Below are 24,900 nucleotides of genomic sequence, written 5' to 3'. Positions count from 1 at the left end.
AAACACACATATATAATGTTATAAAGTGGCAGGTTTCTTTCGCTCATTTTCTCACCAGTCATGAAGGTAAAATTGATATATAGTAGGTGTCATTAAAACCTCAACATTTGCCACTCCACAGTGATTGCGGCATATCCTACACCAGTATGGAAGACACAGCAGTTACTTCAGGTGCTCGGTATGGTGAATGTCAAGTTCAATGAGTTCCACTGTACTCTCTTAAAAGAGTAATTTTATGTCATTTTGTTCAGAGTTTAGACAAATGAAGCATAACCGCACACAAGAATTTCTTTTATATTTGACTAAACTTTTTGCCTCCCAGCCAGCTTTACTTTGTAACGAAATTATAACCCTGACATTGTTGGCAAGGAAACAGCTAGTGTAAAGAAATTATAGCTTCTCTTCAGGATTGACCACAAATGGAAAAATGACATGCTAGGACAAAAGGGAGACTTTTGTTGAAAAGTAGATTATACACAGAGCAGGAGTGCAAACAAGACAAAAAAAGGTCAATGTCGGAAAGGACCGAATCTAGAAATCCTCTCCCAAATGCAGTAGTTTTACTGTAGGAACTTTGCATCCAAGTTTAAGGGTCAATTTTAATCACCAGCTCTTAAGACAGAATTAGGTACCTTATGACAGGTACAAGTAAAACGCGTAAAGCAAATCAAAGATTGTAAGAGTTCCTTCTCACAACCAAACATCTTCGTAACAACAAGAACACTTTACAAAGTACAAATACATCAAGTAAAACACCCTGACTTTCCGTGCTTTCAGTACAAACTCTAGACAGTATGATACAGAGCAATGTAACGAAACAAACAGAAGTTCTCATAGTTAATAGAGTTAAACACTTCTTGTAACAGTTCAGCAGCACTATTATTTCTAAAACCAAACCAAATTAAAAGAACAATCATCCAAGAAACTGGCTGGACCCACCTCTTAAATAACATGCAGGAAATAACATATTGAAATACAGAATAATCTATATTCTTAACAACTCAAGACTACAGACTTACTCTGAAGTTATCTCCTTAATTAATAACGTACTCACATTTAAAAGAACAGCAAAATTCTGCTTCAAGTTTCTTAAATAAAGAGAGATCCATGTGAATGCATGAGGTTCCCCCCAAAGAATCCTATTTAGAATATACTTGGACTTGAGATTCACATCAACAAGATTTTGTCTTGCTGGAAAGCAGCTCAATTTAACTGAGTTGTTTTGATAACAGAACATTTCATATAAAATATCTTATTATAGTCATTGAAAGAAGATGACACTAATAGTGTCCATGAAAGGAAAATAAGTACAAAATGAAAGCACTCAGTCCTACATCTTTTTCCATCTAAAGATGCTGAGGGATTATCTCTCTGCAAAGCCTTGGCATCCTTCTCTCAAACAGACAAAGAGGGGAAGAGGGTGAAGATAAACCTTACCGGATTTTGTATGATAAATGTCTTTTACAGTGACTTTAGTGTTTTCTATTATACTTGCATTTGACAAGCACTTTTTAGTGGGCACTGCTTCACTATTATACACACAGAGAACTCTTGTTTTCCACAGAAATGTTATAGCTTGTTATTTTACTATTTATTTTTTCAGGGACACCAATTACTTGAAGTTTTCCAACAATTCAAACCAGTGATCTATTTACACCAGGTAATGCGTGATGAGTCCTTGGTATTTTTAAGTCAATTAAGCACTTAGCAATACTTTTGAAGAAAAACATTCCTTCCATAGCAGTACAGAGGCTTGCTGCTAAAAACCAAATACTGACAGCTCTCAATAATTTGAACTCTGAATTGTTTGAAACACTGCTCACAATCGTAAAGAAGTTGTAACCTTCAGGCTGGAATTAAACTAATTCACAAGTGTTACCTGAATATACTGAGAAATAGATGAGGTTGAAGCAACAGCTGAAAGCATTGCTTTCAGCTTCGATGCCATAATTTCTCCAGTATTAAGCACGAACGCCTTTAATTTTACTCGGCAGAAGAATGCAGATCATTCAGTAGTGACCAACCTATTCAACTCAAGGTGCATCACCTGGGATGGAACGAAGTAAAAGTTTGAACTGCACTAGGATTTCATAACAAATTACAGCACAGCTTCCCACACGGCAAGAAAAAACTGCCAGCAAATTTTCATAACGAAGCATTGATCTGAAAATCGAGGCTATCACTTACTTATCAAACTCTTTCCACACCTTGATTTCTGTACTCTCCTCTTTGTTTTCCTGAACAGGTAGCTGAAGCGGCAAAAGAAGTTTTTTTCGTACACCTGGCAGTGACTTTAAATACGAAGAAAAGAAAGACCGTAGAGGCTTCAAACTGCATATAAATGGAAAAAGTAAAGACTACTTTTAATCTCAGACTAAGCAAATTAGGATATTTATAAAATAGGATATTCCCTTTGTTTTATGTTTTACAGTCCTAGCGCAACATGTTATGTTTTGATACAAAGTACAACGAAATAACATTCAATTTAGGAATAGTAGTAACCATCATTTGGATTAGTGGTTTGAAATTCCATTCAAAATAAGACCACATCACATTCATCAAAACGTCAGGTTGCCTTACAGAGGCAGTGTTCACATGGAACAAGTATTTTGACTTAGAAGCGAGTGTTTTTAAGAACATTAATAATTTTTTTTTCCGCTTTTATTCCGAAGTGTTTTCCTTTCAGGAGTATCACAGTAATAGGTTAAAGCTATAAGTAGGCAACAGTGGTAAGCAAAAGTAATATTAGGTCTCGTATTAAAAAAATAGACGTAACAATATTAAATGGTTCATTAAGAACAACCAGCCCACTGCTGTCAGGATATCCAACTCCATATAACAAACACTGGCTTAGAGCTTTTATTTCCAGTTAGAAACACTACTTCAAAACATCTACTTAACAAGTGCGTTTTGCCAGCAGTATAAACTTGGTATAAGACCACAAGGGTTATAATTAGCCACCACACCATTCTGGCTAATCTTCCCTACTATATGATAAAATGTAACTTCCACTGGCATAACCCATGCCTGTTTATTACGAGCACTCACAAAGAGTAAACAAGATCACTAGATGAGTTAGTAATTGCTAGAGAGGACTCAAGACAGACAATTTTCAAACACAAAGAAACAGAACACACAACTTCAGTCAGTACAATGTATTGATTACATGCCAGGACACAATGTCATTATATACATGCAAAAGAAGGTTATAGAATAACTTTGTATGAAAGCAAGCTATGGAAGTTGTTTTTATAGCTTAAGTGAACCTCCCCATATTCCTCAGACAGATAACTACTTACATGTTAATTAATCCATGGGACCCATTTGGATGTATCAGATAGCACGAAGGGACTGAGGTAATACCAAGGTTCTCAAGAAAAGGCTTATCAAAATTCAACGCTCTCTTTACAACGATGTTTTCATACTGGATCAAGTCTAAGATAACCTGGATAATGGAAAGATGACATGAATTATACATTGTTCAAGGAATATCCAATCTTGTAGGACAAGACATATAAATAGGCGAAGTGCATCATCCTTTAAGGGTAACATTAAGCTGTTCACCAAGGAAGTACATCTACGAGCATTCTGTGAGCACTAACAATTTCAGTTAAAGAAGATTTACTCTTCTCTGGACATTATTTACTCCTATCTTCCATGTTTTTTTCTTGGTCTATCCCGATCTTTTCCCTTTGAAGTCCAACATCTGAAGAAAACATGAGAATGAATGATAAAATGTCCTCATAAACCTCAAAAAAGCCCAAAGGATATTCCACAGGCGCCAACAGGTTTATGTTTCATGTTATATATGTAGGACTCTAACGGCAAATTTTCAGGTAGTGAAGAAACATTTATTTGGTCCCACCACTTTACAGCATTCTGATGTCAAAGTCCATGACTTAGAAAACAATTAAGGGCTCCACAGGAGTTAAGGCTTTGCATGTCAAGCCCTGCCAAATCAAGCTGTGCAGTCTGTGGTGCCACAGCACCCAGCTGTCTGTTCAGCTCTTTTTGTTTACCAGCCCTACAGCAGAGACTCCATACAGAACAGGTGCCTCTATCTCAAAAGTTCCAGTTCACAGTCCAGCATCTTAGCTCAAACCAGTCTTCGTCAGCTGTTTAAACTGGTGTTGGGCTTTTGCACTAGAGCAGCCGGGAGCGGGCACAAATTTCTTTGAAGGTGTAAAATTCAGTGAAGGGTGGAGGAGACAGAAGAAAGTGGTAACATCAGGATGCCTCAAAGATTTGCCAGGACTCAACTGTCGAAGTTCTTTGCCAACTACAGCCTACAAATACGACGACTTGGTTATAGTAATAAAAATTTGCCCTTTTAATAAAAAAAAAAGAGGCTTAAAATACTAATTTCTTCCAGTCTTAAATCCTTCAAGATCCCAGTACTAAAGTACTCTTTTGCCATTCTAATGGCCACACTCCTCACATCCTTCCACTACCCTACGCTCTCATACTACCATTTCAAATGTTCCATTCCCGCCTACAAAGCCTTCCATGTTTCTGACTCTTCTTACATTTCTGCTTGTCATTCTTCTACCCCTCTCTGCCTCTTCTGTATCTTTTTCCTGTTAGTTTCACAGTTTCCGCTATGCTTTTCCCTTTCAGGTGAATATTATCTTTGCTATGTCTTCCCTCGCTTTCAAACTTGTAATTTAAGAGACCCTTCCTTCCTTTCATCAGTGATAAACACATGGCCTTCCCTTCTTCAGCTGTTGTGACTTCTATTAGGTTTGTCCATACTGTCTTACACTGTAAACTTGAAAACAATGTTATTTTGTATTTTACTAATCTATTCTATAAAGCTAAAATACTACATAACATTAGCAAATATTTTTTCCTCTGAAAGCAGACTCCACTTTCTGTTAATCAGATGACACTCAGTCTTTCCCTATAACAGCAGGTAATAAAATTAAAGCGAGTGTGATAAAAAGCTGAAGAACTTTTTAATCATCACACTTCTTCCTTCAGTAATGCCTACTTGTATCAACAAAGCAGCTTCCAGAAAAATGTCTGGGAGCAGCCTGCTTCTCAAAGTGATTCTCATGTTTGGCAGCACACTCTCCTCCACTTATGCAACTGGGCCATCTCAGCACCAAATCTAATTAGAAACATTTCACAGACATTGGATGTTTCTATACAGATTATGCCTAGATAATTATGCAATTTATTTTCTTTACTTATCCTAGATCTTGGCAGGAAGAGAAAAGTAACAGTTGTCTAAGCTAACAGCAGGCTCATTAGGTGGTGAAATGATGCCAAATCAAATATTTTATTGGGAGGGTGGGGGAAGCAAAAAATCAAAGACTTCCACTTCCTCAGTGCTTCAGAGCTGTGAAAATAATTTTATGCTATCATCTTAATTTAGAATGTAATTTCCTAAAACCAATACGTGAAGAAAGAGAACCAGAGAATCTAGATTATTATGAACAGTTGAAATCACAAAAGCTGCCCAGAAGAATGAATATTATGAATGGATCTCTAGCAGTAACAAAACAATAACATAATAGGACAATATTTTTGTTGTGATCTTCCAAATCTTGAAAGAAAAAAGAATTGTGGTAACAATGAAATCGATAAATTAATCTTCCACTAAAAGATGAATGGAATAAGTTAACATGACATCATATTCATTTGTAAGTAAGTTCCTCTGTGTGACTAAATACAAGAGCCCTATATAATCCCTTGACTTTGTGATACCTCAAATATGCATAACCTGCCCTTTATGACCCTTTAATTCAGTCCTATAATCAGAAATTTTGTTGCTTGGCTAAATAACATAAAATGCAGCTGTGTTATGATTTCATTCATTCATATTCATTTTGTCATTCATAAGCCATACATTACCTCTCGACCAACATAGGAGTTATTACTTTCAAACACAATGGCAGTATAATGACGGCTGTTCTTGTCAAAAAGAGAAGTAATATCACTGGACCTTTTAAGAAAAGAAAAGCTATTTAGCACAGGTAGAATGCAATACACCCACTGTTACTGATGTTACTGTTACCCACCCTTTTACAATCTCATAGCAGAACTGATAATAAGAAAAAAGCTTACTTCGTCTTTAATAGGACCTTTTACATTTCATTTAATTAACACAGTAAGCATAAGCCAGCTGTATTTTAAACAAGAAACGTACGAAACTGGGTCCAATGGTGGGCAAGCAGGCGGTCTCAGCTCTTGGGAATGGTTCTGTAAGAAGTCAATCATCATCTGACGAACTGTTTGCAGCTCTCGATCTGCTCCTGCTGAGTATAGGTTACAAAAAAAATACACCGCTTCAGAAAACTGTGAAAAAAATGACTCACATGCAGGTTTTCATACATTCTCATGCTTTTCTGTGTCAGGTTTTTGATTTAAATTTGAACGGAACACTATCTGACTGAAGAACAGGGACTAAGGATTTACTTGTAGGATTTCACTTCAACGTTGAGATGAGATCGTATTTAAAAGCTGTCATCCCACCCCAAAATTAACAAAGCCTCAAGACTTTTCCAAATCTAACCATCTGCCTGTCTTGCTGATTTTCTCTTCAAACAATGCTTCATTCTAAATCTGTGCTCATTTTCACAATAGTTGCCACGGGTAACTTCAGTTAACTTTTTTGCAATAAGGATATTCATCATGCATTAAAAACTGCAAAGATGTACCATTCTTACCAAACAGGCCAGGTGAGGTTACAAAGCCACATAACAATATGAGGAAATAACTGAAGTGTGAGAATATTTTATTTGCTTTAAAAAAAAATAAATTAAAAAGCAGAAACTCTCACAAATGCCAAAAAGTAACAGGTACAACTACGGTCTACTTCTACATGAAGGGTTAATGGTGCAGGTGGTCTCTCTTCTGACCTCTGGCCTTTTAAATGTTAATCCATTGAAAAAGACAACATTACTTTTGTCCCCAGACAACCACCTCAAGCTGTGATCCTGTCAGACACACAGAATAAGCCTGTTTTCAGTTAGTCAACATCTGAATAAGGGTTCTCCCAGTGAGAGTCAGGGTGCCTGGAAAGTGGCTGACAGATCAAAAAGCACGAGTCAGGACTGAGCAAACTGGATCACATGCTGATGAGGTGTGTGGTGGAAAAAAGGAATTTTAAAAAATTATCTAGCCATTTGTGAAAATTAAGAACTACATTTCAAAAAAAATGAAGAATGTGAGCCCTAAGTTCTTGAACAAATGTTTTGCCTGTCTAAAATTCTGCCTGACATTCCATTTTCATACAGTACTTGTAATATCATATCTTAAAAAGCTATTTAGCGTCCATCCCATTTCTAGCTGTCTCAACTAATTGACAGCCAAAGGGATTTTGCTTATTGTGTGACACATTCCTGGCTGATAGGATAACTGCTTTGGGGATTTCTTACAGTAGGATATTCTTACCTTTGTAATTTTCTCCAGTAGTAAACTGTTTTGTAAATGCTTTGAAGTACTATGTGGGAGACAAAAAAAAGCATTATTGCTTCAAAAATAACTCGCTGTATGAGACGAAAGCTCAGTTTAGAAACAAAAATGGCTTTGAAGAGTTTTTACTTTTTACAGCTCTAATTACAAAACATTTTTATCTATCTGTTCAGAAGACAGTTTTCCCTCTTAGCCTATGAGTTCCAAAGACCTGCTTCCCAACTATATGAGGGTAGCTCATGTGTACCAGTTGAAACACTAAAATTAAACAAAGCAACTTTTAGACGGAAAAATACCATAACGCATAATTCAATACTGTATATCGATCCGTTACTGCAAACATTAACCCAAACACAAATTAACTGATTACCAAATCAGTACTACCAACTGTGTATATACTTGGAACACTATTCACATTTTCTCAACTCCCTCCAGTGGTTAAACAGGATATATAATGGAGCCTGACTGCCTTCTGCTATAAAAAATAAAACAGAAAAGATTCAGTGTCTAATAAAGTGTGCCTTCTAATTCACCCCAAACTTTAAAGATTAAAAAAAAATACTGTTGTTTCTATCAGGGTAGAACATCACGAATTCTACAGTGAAATGTCTCCTGTTGTGCAGAGTACTGCTTGTTCTTTAGCTGGACTTTTACTTTGCTTTTGCTGAGAAAACTGCAGGGTTGATAAAAGATTGAGTTCTTGCTGAATGCAGTACCTGATGCAGGTATTTATAGTAGTAATTCAGTCCTCAGTTCTGAATCTGAAAAATGCTTATAGAAAGAAGATACCTCCTGTCATAACAAACACAGTGTATTCAGTCCTCTCCATCCATCCCATTCTGCTCATACTTACGGTTAATAATGTGATTATACAGATTGACAAAGACAGAGAAGTTAAAAATTGCACTTAGACCTGAAAATGAATAGTGGTAGATACTTTTGGCAAACACTAGATCCCTTTTAAAAGCCAGTTTAAGCAAATTATGAAATTAATTAGAAAAATAGTGAAGAATCAATCAAGGGTAAATTTTTAATTGCTCATGAAATCAGCTGATTTCATGATGGAATTTCAATGTATTACCTTTACTTTCAGATACCAACACTAAAAACACTATTAATAATCATGAACATTTGAATTCGAAAAAATTTTATACAAATTGTTATCTAACGAATACATTAAAACTAGGTGTTATATAAATGTAACAACATAATACTTTCTAGAATGGTATCTTCTTTCTATAAGCATTTTTCAGATTCAGAACTGAGGACTGAATTACTACTATAAATACCTGCATCAGCTACTGCATTCAGCAAGAACTCAATCTTTTATCAACCCTGCAGTTTTCTCAGCAAAAGCAAAGTAAAAGTCCAGCTAAAGAACAAGCAGTACTCTGCACAAGCATGTTTGTTATGGTTTTAGTTACTATAAAGCACGCATCATTTACCTAAGGCAATATATTATGCCACTTACCCTAAAAGTTGGGTAATAGTGAATACCATATTCTTTACACGTCTCATAGTTCTCTTCTTCCCCACAATCCAGCACACCAACTCTAATTGCAGGTTCCCAGTCTGAAAACAAGGATATCTTTCAATTTTCAGCAAAAGTGATCACGGATCCCAGCTGATGGATTACCCTGCTTCCCACGGAAATCAACAACAGAACTCCGATAGATTCCAATGGCATAGAAATCAAGCCCTCGTTCGATTCTCATTTGCTATTCATTTCTACCCTCAAGTGTAATACATTCTACTGACTTTTAAAATAACTAAAACCTCCCTGTTTGTCTTCGCTGCATCAGTATTTTGAATACACCTACATAAGAAGAATCCCAACACATCCTGAACATTAGATATACCTCAAAAAATAGCTGAGTTTTAACCAGAGTGGTAAATAGCTGAGTTTGAACATCACTGTAAGTTTCCTTTATAAATGTTTCATAGCAATAACCACAAGAGTTCAAGTCTTTCTATAAATATGCTTATATAACTTGAATAAAAGCTTTCAACTCATTTATAGATTTTTCCTTCTCGTTTTGCTAGGAACTTATCTTTTTGAGCCATGCTCCGCTGCAGCAATCACTTTAAGGAAGAATCGCTCCAAGGGACTCCTTGGACAGTTACTTTTGAAGCTAAGCTAAATGAAAACAGCTGTGGGCAGAATTTGAAGGTACACCACAATTCCCAAGTATCAATAAAACTTAAAAAGCACTAAAATTAAACTTGCTTTTATAGCAAAGAGCATGAAAGCTTCATCAAGTTCAAGATCTGATTGACAGTTGCATGCCTAGCTGCTTTTGAAATTTAGCTTGACCTTTTATTTGTCTTTGGAGGAGGATGGGGCAGCTGATGGAGAATTTCAGTTGTGCTGAACATGCCAACAGCTGAACAGGCACCAGGAGTAACTACAAGCATGCTAGAGCAGATGGGCATGCATTCACAGGAGCACAAAAGATACAACAGTCTATTTCATCAAATAAAATGCGAAATAAAAAAAAAAAGTTTGGCTTCTGGGTATCTATCTCATTCAACTTTCACCACTCCTCCTCCTTTTTCCACCTGTCTTGATCCTCCTCCACACAATGAATAGAAGCACTATGAACCTAATGCAAATAGCCCATCACAACAATGCAAACCCCTCTCTAGCTAAATGCTTGGGTTAAAGAGCACCAGCTGGGATGTGTGCTGCTTAGCATTTGCTTCTGCTTAAAAAGGAGCTTTTCCTTTCTAAAGGATGTGAAGGTTGCGGGAGTGCACAGCCTAGCCTGTGCAAGTTTACAGTAGCACTGTAGCCTGGATGTTTTTTTTTTTTTTAAATGCTGATGAATTTTAAATTAGCATTAGTATTTTTGAAATACTAACTCACAAACTATATGAAAGGGGTAGATGAGTGATATCGTATTAACCAACACTATTTCTGTGTATGCTAAACAACTTCCAATGAATGACATGAATGTATTGGACAAACTGGAAATCCAGCAGGTTGGTCAAACCTCCCGCTTAAGAAACGCTACAGAACACCAACACACCAGTCAGTGTATGACGAGGAAAGTACTTTCTTTGCATAAACCTTGTGTATTCCCTCCAGCAGGCAGATGCAATGCCGTGTGTTATTTTCCATTCACAAGGAACCTCTCCCCGCGTGCTGCTTGAGAGTTAGGTATTTTAACACATAGGCTGCTTCCTGCATAATGACAAGGTTTCTGCAGTTCCCCACCAAATGTGTTTAAAGAACCATTTCTAGAAGGAAATCATTATTGCTAGATTTGAAACAGTTGTTCCAAATCCAGAGGCGTGGATTGCTTCTGCATATAATTCAAGGGTTGTTGTATATGGGATTTCCAAGGGTTTGTTACTTCTACACAGAAAATTACTACACATAATTCCAGCCCACAGGCATTTTGGTGGATAGATGCAATCATCCTTTAAGACAGAAAAAGTACAATTAACTATAATGGCCACTTCGGACACTACTGTAATAAAACTCAATGTGTGATTAGGAATGCAGCAGCAATGACTCTAAGCTTAAAGCATGATCCGAGAGGAGAGGGAGCATCAAACTCAGAACATAAATTGCACAAAAGCAAGCACTGCTCCTATTTTTCAGGAGGATTATGTTCTGCTATGAAGTTCGCAGTGATAGTATTGCCAAGATTTAACAAATGAGAAATGAAATAAAAATTAAGCCTATTAGCACAGGCCTTTTATGGACAAAGTAGTTGCATCAATTTAACTGGACTGTACCAAATTAGCAAATACAATCACAGTGATCTAGGAGTTCTCTAATGTAGAGGAGTCTGCATCCTCAAAGATAGCTGTAATATCCTAGCAGATGAGTAAATATTTTTGAAAAATAAATGTTAAGACAGCCTAAGTGGGCGAAACATTTTTGGGGTTTTTTTTGGATGAAGTTACCGACAAAAGAGCGTGACTGTTCTCAGTCTTCTACTAAAATCCATTCATTCCAACTTTAAAATGGAAACGTTTTGCTGACAAATAACACCAGAAGCCAATTGCATTTGCTGGTAGTGCCAATGTCCACAAGCATAAAAATCCACTTTTTAAATGAAAGTCTTCATAAAAGCTCAATGGATTAAAGAGTAGATATGCCTTTAACTGGTTATAGTAATACAAGCGCATCACATCACTTGCAGTTATCATGACTGCAGATGAGAAAGAAAATATATATTTGAAGAAGCCACTACAAGTTACAAAAAATATCGCCTACAAAGGTATCATGCTGCTGTAGTAACATATAATCACATCCCTGTCTTATTTTGACAGAAGTTCTGGTCAGTTCAGGCTCTTCATGATCTTCAGTACAGTGTTCAAACACCTCCTTGGTCTTACTTTTCTTCAAAGAAGAAGAAAATCTAATACTATTTTAGCCACCAGCAAATCAAATCAGGAGGTGAAAACGTTACAAAAACTTCTGCAAAGAAAACAGAAAAAAGCTACTGCTTTTATGAACACAAAACCTATGCAAGTAAGGAGCACCTGAAATGCTCCGAAACCATTACTGCTCTGTGTTTCTCCGTTTTTGAGTTTCTGCTCATCCGTCAGCAATCCTCAGCACGTGAAGAGTTCATCAGGACTTATTTTTGGGTAGGCCTCCATTTCCATCTATCTAAACCCACGAATACCTAATACTGCACCTACGTTTCATGTTAATTGTTAACACTTTTCACATACAAGGCTGCCAGAGAAAAGCCAGAGCTCTTCACTCCCTCTCAAGCTGAAACCATATGAATGCATTATAACTGCTGTCTCCATCCTGCAAGCGTCTCTTGGGTCAAATGCTAAATTAAGAGTAGTTTAAAAGCCTTTAACACCACTATATTAAACGTAACACTTCCTACAAATTTGATCTCAGGTCTTCTCCCCACCAGAGGTACTGAATTTAACCAATACCTGAGGGGCCTGTTTGTTTCTTTACCTTACATCTACAAATGGAGTAAAACACTTCAGCACCTGCCAAAAAACTTGAGCGGACTAAGACACAGCAAGGCAGGTCTTCCTCAGTATAAACTCTGGAGGCCAGCATTTCTTTTTAAGTCACTATTTGATAAACCTGAAAACCTGACTCTCACTTAAGCAGATTTTTGTATTATTTCCTAGCAGTCCTTTTCCCCTTCTAGTCCATTCACACTATATTGAATCGGCAAGATATAAATCAAACACGTGCATGACCTCTCTAGTACCACAATATTTATTTTTTGTTTAGCCTCTAAAATAGGCTAGTCTCTTTACAAAACATTGCAAAGATAAAGATCTTGCCTCAGAGAGTTTAGTCTAAACATACCTCCTGCGCCTCAGCGCATCCACTTGCACGCTGCAATGCACACAGAGACGCTTGCGTGTAAACCCGCAGCTGGATCGCTCTGTGTGTGTAAGGGGGGGGGGATGTTTTACCCCTGGATTCCTATGAAACCTTTAACGTGGAGGCTTGCTGCTGTCGCCCACGCCTCGCTGTGTCCCGGGTGCCATTCTGGCAGCGTGGCAAGGGCCGTGCCCGCCACCAGAGAAGCGGGAAGCGGGACGACGCTCACGCGCCAAGGCACCGCGGCTCACGCAAAGCACGGCCACGCGTGGCGAGGCACCGCCGAAGCCCACGGGTGACACGGCCAGCCGAGGCCCCGCTGCAGCCGAGCGCCCCGCGGGTGACAACCACGTGCACCGAGGCACGACAAGGCACCGCTGCGGCCCACACGGGTGCCCCGGTTCCAGCACCGACACCGGGGACGGACGGCTGCGGCCCGGGGACCCGAGGGAGGCCGCGGGGGCGGAGGGCTGCGGGCCGGCGGGCCGGGCCCGCGGCAGCCTGGCCCCACGCCGGGCGGAGCTGTGGCGAGCCGGGCGGCGGCGGTGACCGCTCGCCGAGGGCGGGGGCCCGGTCAGAGCCCGCGGGCGGCGGCGGCGGCTCCTCACCTTTGACGTCCCCCGCCAGGGCCCGCCAGGTGGGGGCGAAGGCGATGCAGTGGCCGCAGGACGAGCTGTAGAACTGCACCACCCAGGCGGCAGAGGAGTTGAGCAGCGCCTGCCGCACCGAACCGGCCGCCAGCACGGTCAGCGGGTCCTCCCCCGCCCGGTACAGCCGCGCCGCCGCCGCCGCCGCCAGCAGCAGCAGGGCCGGCAGCGCCAGCGGCCCGCCGCCGCCCGCCGCCGCCATGTTGGGACGCCAGCGGAGCGCGGCGAGGGGCGGGGCAGGGCGGGGCGGGGCCCCGCCATAGCAACGCGCCGGCCCTGGCGACGCGGCCCAGCGCCCGGCCGGCCCCGCTGGCAGCGCGCGCGCCTCCTGCCTTCCCGCCTCGGCGGCCGGAGGGGGAGGCCCGGCCCCTGCTCCGTCCTGAGGGAAGCGAGGGTCCCCCGTCCGCAGAGAGTGAGGCGGCGACGCCCGCTGCCCCCCGCGCCGCGGCCTTTCCCCAGGCGGGGACGCACCTGTCGGCAGCCGCCCCTCAGGCGGCGCCAGCCGCCATGGCCTTGCCCCCGGCCCCGGAGGTGCAGGGCGAGGGAGGTGGTAGGGTCGCTGCCTCCCGCTTGGTGCCCGAGTGCGTTACCAAACCCCGCTGACGGGGACGCAGCGCAAATAAACCCTTTGGCGCTGTGCTTAGAGCCACGTTTTCCTCAGGGGGACTGTCTAAGGAAAAAAGTAAAACTAATGAGGTTAAAACAATAGAGCTTGGTCGCTGATTTTATGGGGCAATTGCTATAGAAAAGGAATTTTCAACTCTACGAAGCTTCTCATTGAGAAGAGATCAAAATAGCACGGCCTTTGGGCCGAGAGCTGTCTGATCCCAAAGTGCGTCGCTCAGCAGGAGAGAGCCGGTTCTCCTCGGAGCTGCCGATGCGATGAAAGGCTGCACGTAGGACGCTGCCGGCTCACAAGAGGACGTTGGCAACCCCGTCCTTGTAGTAAATTTCATAGTGGTTGCGCACTAGTAATGGAGCTTAGCGCCTTTTGTAGCTGTAGCTACGGTAGGAAAGTCTCCTTTCATTTGTAAATACAGGCTCAAGAATTTTCATTACATTAACAGAGGGAGAAAACCAACAGAGCAAATGTCCCCAGAGGACGACTTCAGATGAGTTTAAAACTCAGATAATGAAAGACTGAGGTCCCCAAAAAGATAATTCTTCCTTCTGTTACTCACAAATGCTTCTTTTAATCCTTCAAGAACCAGTAGGAAACAAATGAATCCAAATTCTTACTTCAGGCCCACCGGTGTAAATTCAGAGGTTAGCATCTAGTTCATCATGGTTTCTGGCCAGTAATCCACAGAGAGTACAAGGGCGGGAATCCTATACACGGTAAAAATCCTCTCCTCTGAGAACCGAGTAAGATTCTGCCACCTTTGCCTTTTCTTTTCCTGATCTTTTCTTGACCACCGGTACCTGAAGTGCTTCAGTCACATACCTTTTGCATCCATATCCACAGCTGTAAGGTACACGGTTGCTTGTGTCACGTCCCAGCTGAGGGGCTTTCTGTCTCTATTTTTCCTGGGTACTGTGAGCAACAGAATTAGATGGTGACAATAGTGGAGTCCAACTGCTTCAAAGAACTGAAAAATCTTGTGGTAGCTGCTAATGAGGATTTTGAAAATCTGCAGTGCCTAAGATATTTTAGAGTGCATTTTATTCAGAAGAATTGTTAAATGTACGAAGATGAAAGAGATGGATTACAGGAAAATTAAATGTAGGGTTTAACTGAGAAATAATCATTTTCTATGAAAGATAATGACTTCTCTTGAGGCTAGTATCAAGATTTATTGACCCCAGAGGTTAATATTGATCAAAACCAAGGCAAACAAAATATTAGACCTTGAAGGAGAGTAATCTTGATATTGAAGTCTTGCCACTGACTGAACAGGTCAATATATCTGCGTGCCAGAATCTAAGGTTTTGAACACGGAGTGGTGGGGGATATTAGAACACGTCTGACATGTTCTATGTATACACTTTTTATTCTCATCAGCAGTGGTTACTTTATAGCCGTGTCCTTCTGTATAGAGCATCTTGCAAGGGTTCAGCTTCACTCACAAACCTAATTGCAAATATAATGGTTATCTTCCTCAAGTGTAACATATAGCGTAACATAAAGCACCAGTCTGAAATAAAACGAGTCCTTCATCTATTCATTCACAGAGATAAGGGATATTTCTAATAGCTTTCATTCCAAACACAACGATCCTGCTGCTGCTGCAAAACCATAGTGACAATAAACTGAAAAACTGTAGTGCTTCAATATATAGATTTGTCATTGTATCCAACCATTTGTCTATACGTCCAGGAGAAAAAAATTGAGTTAAATTCTACTATAAACTGACAACAGGAAAACATTAATCTTAGAACAAATATCCTCATTGATTAATTAATCTAGATAAGTTTAAAGTTGGAGACTTAAGAAAATATACCACTAAGGACATTAAAGTTTATAGGATAAGATCAACAGCGAATGCGCTTGGGCCAGAAGTTGCCTCTTTTTTCTGCTCATATGGCAACTGGCAGGACAGGGCTTTTTAACGGCCCCAGGAGCTGTCTGCAAAACACCAAAACTACTGCCATTCACTAATGAGAACAGCAGTGTATGCAATATAATCTGAAATCAATTAGAATTGCAGTAAAAATAAATAAAAATGAGATACATAAGGTTTATTTTGTTTATTCATAAAATAAACAGTATGAAACCAGTTAAGTCATCAGTATTTAAAAATAGAAACATAAAATGTATTTCTATTTTTCCCCACCAAAACCAGATTGTAAATACTGTGATTTTAAATATAAGTTTATATATAGTTTAAATTTAATTGTCCTGCTTTTCATTTTATTTGAAAGACAACCTGAATGAATGGAACTTGAATAAATCAGATCTACTTACATTCAATTATTTAATAATGAACAGTTTCTGAATTCCAGTAAGAATTATTTGCATAGTATCTAGTTAAAAAAAACACACCTAACAAAAATTTATCACTGGTCTTCTCTTAATGCAAAATAGGTGGGACCACAGCAGTATACATAGTGAACAATTAGCATGCTCAGGGAACGCTTGTATTTCCTTGTTAAAAATCTTGCTTTTTCCAATTTTGCCAATACAAAATAACAGGATTATTGATTTCCTCTGTTTTGCCAATTAAAGCACATCCTCAGCACCCTATGTTTAGTTGTTGTAAGAATGCAAAGGGCTCATGTGAGTTGCATGATAAGTAGCCTAATCACATGCACATATTTAATTTTCAGGAATTGGAGTTACTGATAGAAAAGTATCCCATTTAAAGTGCATTACATCAGTATTCGTCTCATTTATATAAAGTTATAGATATTAAAACTCAATGTCTGGCTCTAGATCCTGCCAGGGCAAGATCATTCCATGCGTTGCATCTCTGAAGCCATCTCCAGGCTTCTTCTAACCAGTCGCACAGTGTATAAACACGGATGCACAGTCACCTTTAACTCTGTTGTAGCCATCAGGAAAAGTTTTAGACTTGTTCCAACTAGAGGAGTTTATTCCAAACTACAGAGGTCCACAGCAATTCAGTTTCTGCGAGATTTCATTCCCTCTGCACATTTATGTTCTTAAAACAGTCGCCTACAATTTTCTGAACATTATTTTCAAAATATGATTCACTTGTCATCATTCACAACCTGAACATGATAACAAAGAATAAAATAATTTACACATAAATTGGTTTTGAACCCTGTTTGTGTAGACATGTATACCATTTTAAAACATGTTGTGCTCTTAAAATGCATAAGCAAATAAAGTGCTATCTTGACCAAAAAAAAACCAAGACAAGAATAAAATTTTCACCCCTTAGATTCTGTGTGACATCAGTCTAAGACGACCATTGATCTTAACGAGCATTCCCAAAGCACAAAACACAAGAAAAATATTTTGTGTAATATTCTTCTATCTGCTAAAGTCTCTGCTTGCATCCTTTCCTTGTAAACATGAACATATAAATTAGGCCAAGGCTACACTAGTATTGGGTACAAGTTCAGAATTAAAGTTCTTAAATCATGCATTTCTTGCCTAAAAAAATAAAAAAAAAAATCAGAGATTAAGATTCCTCCGTTAGGGCCTTTTAAGGAAAACTTCTAATCACAGGCTTTTCTCAAATAAATCTCATTAAGAACTCTGATTGTATCAAGGATCAAGCTATCAAATATGTCTTCAGTCATTCTCATCTTCACAGTTAATTCATCATCGTCATAGTAAGTCCACTGAGATTCTTCTTTGCGGAGCTCCTGAATCTAAAATACAGCATGGATATGAATGTTTACTTCAAGAATAAAAGCATGGTCAGTTCTGAAAGGTACTGAGACACTGTACCTAATCCAACAACTTTAGACCTGCATTGTTAATTTTATCTATTTAATTTAATTTAAACCACTCACAAGAACTGGAAATACTAGATTATTATTGCAAGTGTACTAAAAAGGAAGGCAATAACTTGTTTACTTAAAATAATTTCAGAACTTCATGATTCTCACAAAAGCATGACAATTTCTAGTTTAAACCTAGAGAAAGTAAACAAGTCTCCATTTGGAAGCCTGCTTACCAGAATGAGGTCCACTCTGTCTCTCTTACAGTTTCCATACTTGGTCATATTAAGGAACTTTCTTCTCATTTCCAAGTCATTCTTCTCCAGGTTCATTATTTTAATAATTTCATCCTGGACAAATGTCTACAAAATAAAAAAGGCTGAAAAGAACTCTTCTCATAGGAATTCTGTCACTGCGAAGGTTGCAAATGAGCGACAGGTATCGGTGTGAAAATCCAGCTTTAAATCTAGAAACATCCCAAAGCTTAGGGAACTGATCTAGAAGTAGCTGATCACTACTGGCCAACCAACACATTTTAAACATAAGATTACTTCAGAGGTTACACCCAAGATAGTCATAACCAGGGAGATTTAGAAGCCCAGTTCCTGTTCTTCTACAGAACTCCCTATACTTGGAATATTTAAACTAATTAGCTCACTCTATAGTTACTCAAGCATTTCAGAGCAATGCTGTTTTCTTCTCTAATCACCTCAGTTATGCTGCTGTAATCCTCCCAAATGTCACGTTTTTGTCTTTTTGCCATTGCAATTTCTCTCTTCACTGACTCCCGTTATTGTACACTCTACGCTTCCAGAACGTACCTTGACATCATTGACATCTGTTCTTCTGCAAAGACCCCTGGAACAGTAAGATCCCAAATTTTCTTTCATCCGTGGAAACTTACTTGGATTTGCAGTCACTTGATATTCTGTACATAGCAACTCACGGGTCAAATCAAATATAACCTGTAACAACAAAAACACTACCAACATCAACTGAATCTCTCACTGATGCCCTTTCAGAAGTCGTCTCAGCGCTTCTGAAGGATGTTAGGCTGGTGACAGTAAAGGTTTGCATCTCTGCAAAATTCCCTAATATCATCTGCATCACCGATGTTCCTATAGCTGATGTCATGATGACCATTACAGCATTTACATGCTCTTTGGAGCAGAAGATATTGGACCGTAACGTGTGAACACTCACTAAGTATGGATGGCTTATACAAGAGGACCTGATGGGACCCTTTGTAATCCCCTCATGTGGACAGAGGTTCACAACACTCAATAGTTTCAGGATGCTAAGGAACATGAAGATATGTCCAAACTCAGCAGGACATCCGAGGCAGCAGCAGACTTGAACTCTTAGACTGCAGCTTTCCAAGAAGCTTGGCTTTTTCAGACCAGACCCAAGCCAGACACTGGGCTAGGTGTCCAGGCTCTTAGGATTGAAGAGCTCTAGCAAAAGGCTTGTGTCACAGCAAGGACATCTATTCTAGTAGAATTATTTTTGTGGTAGATTACCAGAAGCAGTATTTTGCAATACCTCTTCCAGTGTTCCTTTAGCTAAATTTAGTGTTAGCAGCCAGAATAATATTAAGTACTAGCTAACATGAGTCAGCCTACAGAACACCAGAGAAGTTTAAGAACAGTTAGTGCTTTACACATACCTGATTATACACCCTCTTGCTTTCTGTTTCCACATCGTTCCCTGGGAGATGATTACATTCAAAGTGCTTTGGCACATTGATGCTCCTGAAATTTGAATACATGTTTTCTGGGGTCCATAATTCTTCTACAGCATACGCAGACAATTTCTTAACATATGAACTGGAATGTGGTACCACAAGAGGAACTTCCACAGTTTTCTTCCAAGGAGCTGAGTGCCACTGATCTAATTTGTACAAGTGCTGCCTTTGTCTTTGTCTCCCCAGCATATGTTGGTCAGAATTAGGCTGATCAAAGTCTTCAGAGCTTCCAAAAACACCAGCATCAAGGATTTTTATAAGGAACTTTAGTAGAGAGAAAAAGAAAAGCCAGGTGACATACTCCATATTTTTCCACAATTTTTTAGAGGTATTGAGATTATTAGCAACTGGTTAAGGTTACACTACTCATGGGCTCAAAGAAAGACTTACTGACATGTCATAAAAAAGCCCCAAATATTTTACCTGAATTTGGCAGAATTTAGAATTAGAAAGAATTCCAAATTTGGAGTTCTGTGAAAGTTTTTGACATTTTGAAACATTTTTGTTCTGAATTGGGACTACTCTCACCCCCCAAAGCAAGTTTATTTTTTTCTTTTGTTTTGTTGTTGTTTGGGTTTTGTGTGTAGGGTTTGTTTTTGTTTTTTAGCTGTCTGTGGTAGCACTTCCTGACAGACTATTTAAGAAATAAAAGTTAGACACCATGGGATTGGAAGCAGCAGGCATCAAAAGCTTCCATTTTGTTTGGGGTTCCAGTCTCCCGGGGGGCTGAACTGAGTCTTGCCTTTGCTAGAAGCTGCCTGCAGAGCTAATACAGAAGTTGAAAGCTGAAGGTCTCACAGCCAGGAGCTGCAAAGGAATCAGGTAGATGAGCTGACAAGTGTCCAGGTTTCCTTTGAAATAAATCAAAATTGAAGTCTGTACAGATTTCAGTTTTGACTAACTGACAAATTCCAACAAAAAAGTTCCATTTGCTTTCTTTGGACTAGCTGTAGTCATCATCCCCATGCTCGGCTCATCCTTGTCCCCCCATACACATGCTATCCATTGGCTGCAGGATAATTCCTTAAATGAGGAATGGATCAGATTAAGTGAGCAACCTGGTCCCAAATGTTAATGTGATGTAATTTTTATGGATGATAAAAACAACAGGACAACACAAATGCTTGCCTGTGTAGACCCAATTTCAGGTCCAACACTTAAGCAGACAAAAACTTCCTGACTGTACTTACTGGCAAAGTGGTTGGAGAAGTCTCTGAAGATGAATGAAATATCTTGTCTGCTTTTGATCCGACTTTTCTTTTAATCTTCTTATATTCTTTAACTGCATCATCTACAAATTTAGTGACAATTCTTTCTGCTACCATGTGACAACCATGAATGCTAAGCGTATTGAAATCACACAGTAAAACATCAGAAACCTTTGCTGATTGTTCAGATAAGATAGCAACCGAATTTTCTTTGAGGAGAAACAGTTTCCGATTGTCTTCTTGTCTTAGGCCTTTGCCATAATTCATCATGTCTTTTTCAAAGGCACTTTTATTTTTGTGTTGAGCTGTTTCAGAAAATGCAATTAAAGTGTCAAACAGAATTTTTTTACCAAGTTCACTCGCAATATCATCAGCGAGTTTATTTCTTTTCTGATCCTCTACCAAGCAACAAATATTTTTGCTTGTGTGTACCTCATCTGTGTTACCAGTTTTACTTTTCATTGGAAGCACATCTGCAAGTATCCTTTGTTTTATTTGTGTCGGTTCTGTTTTTTCTTTATTTGATCCCAAGCACTTCAAGTTATTTTGACAGAGGAATTCACTACCCTTACACTGGTCAGAATGTGGAAACTTCTGCCCTTTTCCGGACACCAAGGCAATGTGTAACCTAGACTGCTTTTCCTTCACTTCTGGTCCTCCTGCATCATTTGTGTCTTCTGCTTTCTGCTCTGTAAGCCCTCCTCCCTGCTCATCATCTTCAGAGTATTTGCAGTCTCCTTTGAAGGATTCATCATCAGAGAAGGAGTCAGAGTCTTCATCCCCAGTGTAACTGGAACCCCTTTTGTTAGCCCCCAACAGGTGTGAAATCTCCTCAGGTCTGACGAAGAGCCCAGAGTGCTGAGCACACTCAAAATACTTCACCCCTTTGTCAGTTCCAGCGTTATCACCTTCAGCTTTGCCAAGTGCAACACCAGCCCAATGGCCACTATCAAAACAAGTCCGTCCTTTGAACAGTAGGGTTCCAGGTTGGGTCTGCTTTACTAACGCTCTGTCCTCAATTTCAAATGATAATAATGGGTCATCACTGTCCTCCTCAGCTTTGGGCAGCGTTAAGTATGTTTTGCATTGTTTCGTTGTGAAGTCAGGGTTTTTACTGGCCTGACCAGAAGAAATAGGATTTGACACAGGCAGAAACTCCAAATGCTGAAAAGGCATCTCACATTCTCCTTGTTGGTATTCTAATAAGCCCTCCTTTGCACTGGAAATAGCTTTAACTAAAGATTGTTCCGAGAGATGTCCATCCCGAGTTGGAAAGGCATCAGTTGTCTCTTGATTGAGGAGAAGAAATTCTTCAGGCACAATGTTATCAGGTAATGGGGGTAATGCATCCATTTTCAGTGATATATCTTCATCCATACACTGTCTAGTCTCTGAGACTGTCATTTGTTCTGGTGGAGATAGGAAATCATCCATACTGAAGCTAGGATCATAATTTTTCATTGCATCTGCACCTAAAGGAGGAGGAGGAGGATCTTCACTTGGAAATGACAAATCCTTTTTATTAGAGGATGGCAAGTCAGCACTTCCATAGGACAATACTTCATCAACAGGAGACAGGATTTCTGACAAGGTATCCCCATCAGTTGGAGGGAGACCCTCATCACTAATAAAAATTGTATCATCTTCACCTTTGGAAGAGCAGTTGTCAACTTGAAACAATTGCTTTTTTGAGGAGACAGAATAAAACAGTCCCTTCCTTGCTTCCTTTATGGCTCGCCTTTCAGTTGTTGAGTTATTTTGATTTCCTGTGGCCACCATTTGCAAAGACTTGAATGAATTGGTTTCTCTATGGACTTCCTCAGAAATTCCTGGCATGGACATGGACAGAGATACAATCTTACCGAGTTTGCTGGATGCGAGTGTCTCGTTCAGAAGCTGTGCATGATTAGTTTTGCCTCCTGAAACTGATAAGTTTCTTGAAGATAGACATGCTAACAATTTTTCACTTGTAATATCTTTGTCAGGTGGAGAAGAGACAGTGTTCCTAAGTTGGTCAGCAACCAAATCTAGATGTTTCAAAGAATCTGTCGGCAGAAACCCCATTAAGTCTCTATTTTGAACTGCAAATAAACTGTCAATTCTGCCATTCCTTTTCACTCTGCTAGTTGGAGAGCTGGGGTTCTGCTGTTCATAGGTCTTAGGTGAGTAAATATCATCACTGCACAAAGAGCTGGCAACTGCATCTTTACCCTGTTTTGTGACCTCCTGAGAACAGGTTTTGTTTGTACTGTAGTTTTCTGAGGCATCCAGATGTGGCTCATCCGTTCCCTTGGCAAGGTTATCAGACTGGGAGAAATATGCTGACTTTGTTTTGGAGGCATTTGCTTTGTTTGATGGAATGAAAGCAAGCAAGTGATCAGTGCAGCCATTATCTGAAACATCTCCAGGGTATTTCTGGGAGTGTGATGAAATCTCAGCACTATCGTCTTTGGGCACTTCATGTTCACCGTGTTTGTCACTAGGAAATGTTTCCTTTCCATTACTTATTGCTATTAGCGTCTCTTTTGAAACATTAGGAAATGCATCACCACTGTCACAGACAAACTCTTCTGGGATACTGACATCTGTGTCCTCTCCATTTTTCACCTCTAATTCAGAGTCTGAAATGGAGCTTTCTGAGATGTCAATCCAAACTGCAGACACTTTCTGAAATCCTGGGAGTGAAGAGCCTGATTTGGCACTTTCACATCTCAGAGAGAAGTTGCTTGACTTGGACGATGATTCAGTGGAAGCTAATCCTTTGGAAAATGCTTTTAAATTTAGTTCTTCTTCAGAAGCTTCATGAGAAATATGGTCCAAATGCTTCAGACACTGACTACGATCCACCTGACGGATCTCATAAGGGACAGGCACTTCCACTTCTTTAACTGGAATGTTAAAAGAAAAAAAAAAAAATCAGCATTTCAGAAAAATCTTTTGGTTTATAGAAGAGGTTGCTAACTTACCATTCAAATCCAGTAATCCTTAGCTGTAAATTGCATTCAAAAGACAGTAGCATTAAATACACAGTCAAGATTAGGACTATCTTTAATATCATTATAAAAAAAATAAATTCGACTTATCAAATAAAGATGAGGAACTCAGTAGAGTAGCAAACAAGCGAATACAATAGCGTCCAATGTAGTTGATCAGAAGAGTTTGAATACAGGATTTTCATTAAGATCTCTATTATTTTAGCCCAGTAAGTACCTTCATGGCCTGGTACAAGAAGTAGGCCATTATCCTCTATGGACAGGCTCCACGAAGAGCTATTACTCAGACTGTATGTTAAATAACCACAGAAACCCCATTGGGAAAAGGGTATTTCTTACCTTCTGACAAAGGGATTTCAGAAGGTACTTTTTCATCTATATGTGTGATTTCCAGTTTTCTCTCACAGTCTGTGCTAAATCTGAAAATACAACATTATAGTTGGATTAAACTGAAAGTATGAAGTGTAGGGTATGCACTGTTATTCAAGAATATCGAGTAGAACGTTAAATTTCTTTGGGTGTATTAGCTACCTACCAACAGCATAACACAAAGTGCTTTAACTGTTACTTCAGATGCTTTCTGTCTAGCCCAAAGCCTTCTGAAGACAATCCCTCCCCACAACTGATTTCACCACACCTTCAATTGACTCCACAAAATTAGATCACCTAAGAAAAATTGGCAGACAATGTTTGATGAATGTGACAAGTATTATGTCAAATTCTGTTATAAAAGGATTTTTTTTTTTGTTGGGGGGGTGTTTTATTGTTGTTTGGGTTGGTTTTTTTTTTTTCTTTTTTTTTTTAAGGTATACAAAACAAAAAATCCCAGGCTGACATCATTCAGATCAGCCTCCTCTTTCCACAAGAGGACCACAACCATGGGCCTAAAACAAGCAAGGCAAGGTTTGACATGTCAGTAAAAGAATTGGAAGGTAGGACTGAAGGTTTCGGCCTTGACAGATACAGTACCTCTGTTCTTCTGATGACCTTTCTTTTCTTAATGGGGTTTTCACTAATGTAGCTTCATTTGGCATCCGTGTTGATCTTCCTTCCCCTTCTTCATCATCATCAGAAAGATCTTTATTCCTTTTCCCAGTCTGCCACTGCAGAGAGTGAAATCAAGAATCACTGAATATACAGGAAACCTGAAGAATAGCAGTGAATTGCTACTGGACTTCCCCCAGACTTAAGGGCAATATTTTAACCTGGTACAACA

At 39.5% G+C, this 24,900-nt stretch overlaps 2 protein-coding genes across 4 annotated transcripts in view; both read right to left on the bottom strand.

Moving 5' to 3' along the window:
- Positions 1-13,620, bottom strand: part of QSOX2 (quiescin sulfhydryl oxidase 2) — a 28,882-nt gene extending 15,262 nt beyond the window's left edge. Inside the window, exons 1-7 of one of the 2 annotated variants that reach the window (XM_087753308.1) lie at positions 13,348-13,620; positions 8,891-8,991; positions 7,399-7,447; positions 6,152-6,260; positions 5,857-5,947; positions 3,300-3,445; positions 2,188-2,331 (exon numbers count right to left, since the gene is read on the bottom strand). In XM_087753308.1, coding sequence (XP_087609434.1) covers positions 2,188-2,331; positions 3,300-3,445; positions 5,857-5,947; positions 6,152-6,260; positions 7,399-7,447; positions 8,891-8,991; positions 13,348-13,588 — 881 coding nt within the window. In that variant the 5' untranslated portion in view covers positions 13,589-13,620. The remainder of the gene's footprint in view (positions 1-2,187; positions 2,332-3,299; positions 3,446-5,856; positions 5,948-6,151; positions 6,261-7,398; positions 7,448-8,890; positions 8,992-13,347) is intronic. The other variant, XM_087753307.1, reaches the window with a different exon arrangement.
- A 2,538-nt stretch (positions 13,621-16,158) lies between these two features.
- Positions 16,159-24,900, bottom strand: part of CCDC187 (coiled-coil domain containing 187) — a 45,966-nt gene continuing 37,224 nt past the window's right edge. For both annotated transcript variants that reach the window (XM_087753304.1, XM_087753305.1), the window contains 7 exons: positions 24,654-24,787; positions 24,024-24,103; positions 20,674-23,579; positions 19,406-19,747; positions 18,561-18,704; positions 17,976-18,101; positions 16,159-17,667 (listed from right to left, as the gene is read on the bottom strand). In XM_087753304.1, the coding sequence (XP_087609430.1) occupies positions 17,512-17,667; positions 17,976-18,101; positions 18,561-18,704; positions 19,406-19,747; positions 20,674-23,579; positions 24,024-24,103; positions 24,654-24,787 (3,888 nt within the window). In that variant the 3' untranslated portion in view covers positions 16,159-17,511. The remainder of the gene's footprint in view (positions 17,668-17,975; positions 18,102-18,560; positions 18,705-19,405; positions 19,748-20,673; positions 23,580-24,023; positions 24,104-24,653; positions 24,788-24,900) is intronic.

The sequence above is a fragment of the Nipponia nippon genome, unplaced genomic scaffold (assembly GCF_047370975.1).
Source record: "Nipponia nippon isolate SJK-2023a ecotype South Korea unplaced genomic scaffold, ASM4737097v1 scaffold_16, whole genome shotgun sequence".
NCBI lineage: Eukaryota > Metazoa > Chordata > Aves > Pelecaniformes > Threskiornithidae > Nipponia > Nipponia nippon.
Note: the sequence above shows the minus strand (reverse complement) of the source record. Positions and strands in the feature narration are given on the sequence as shown.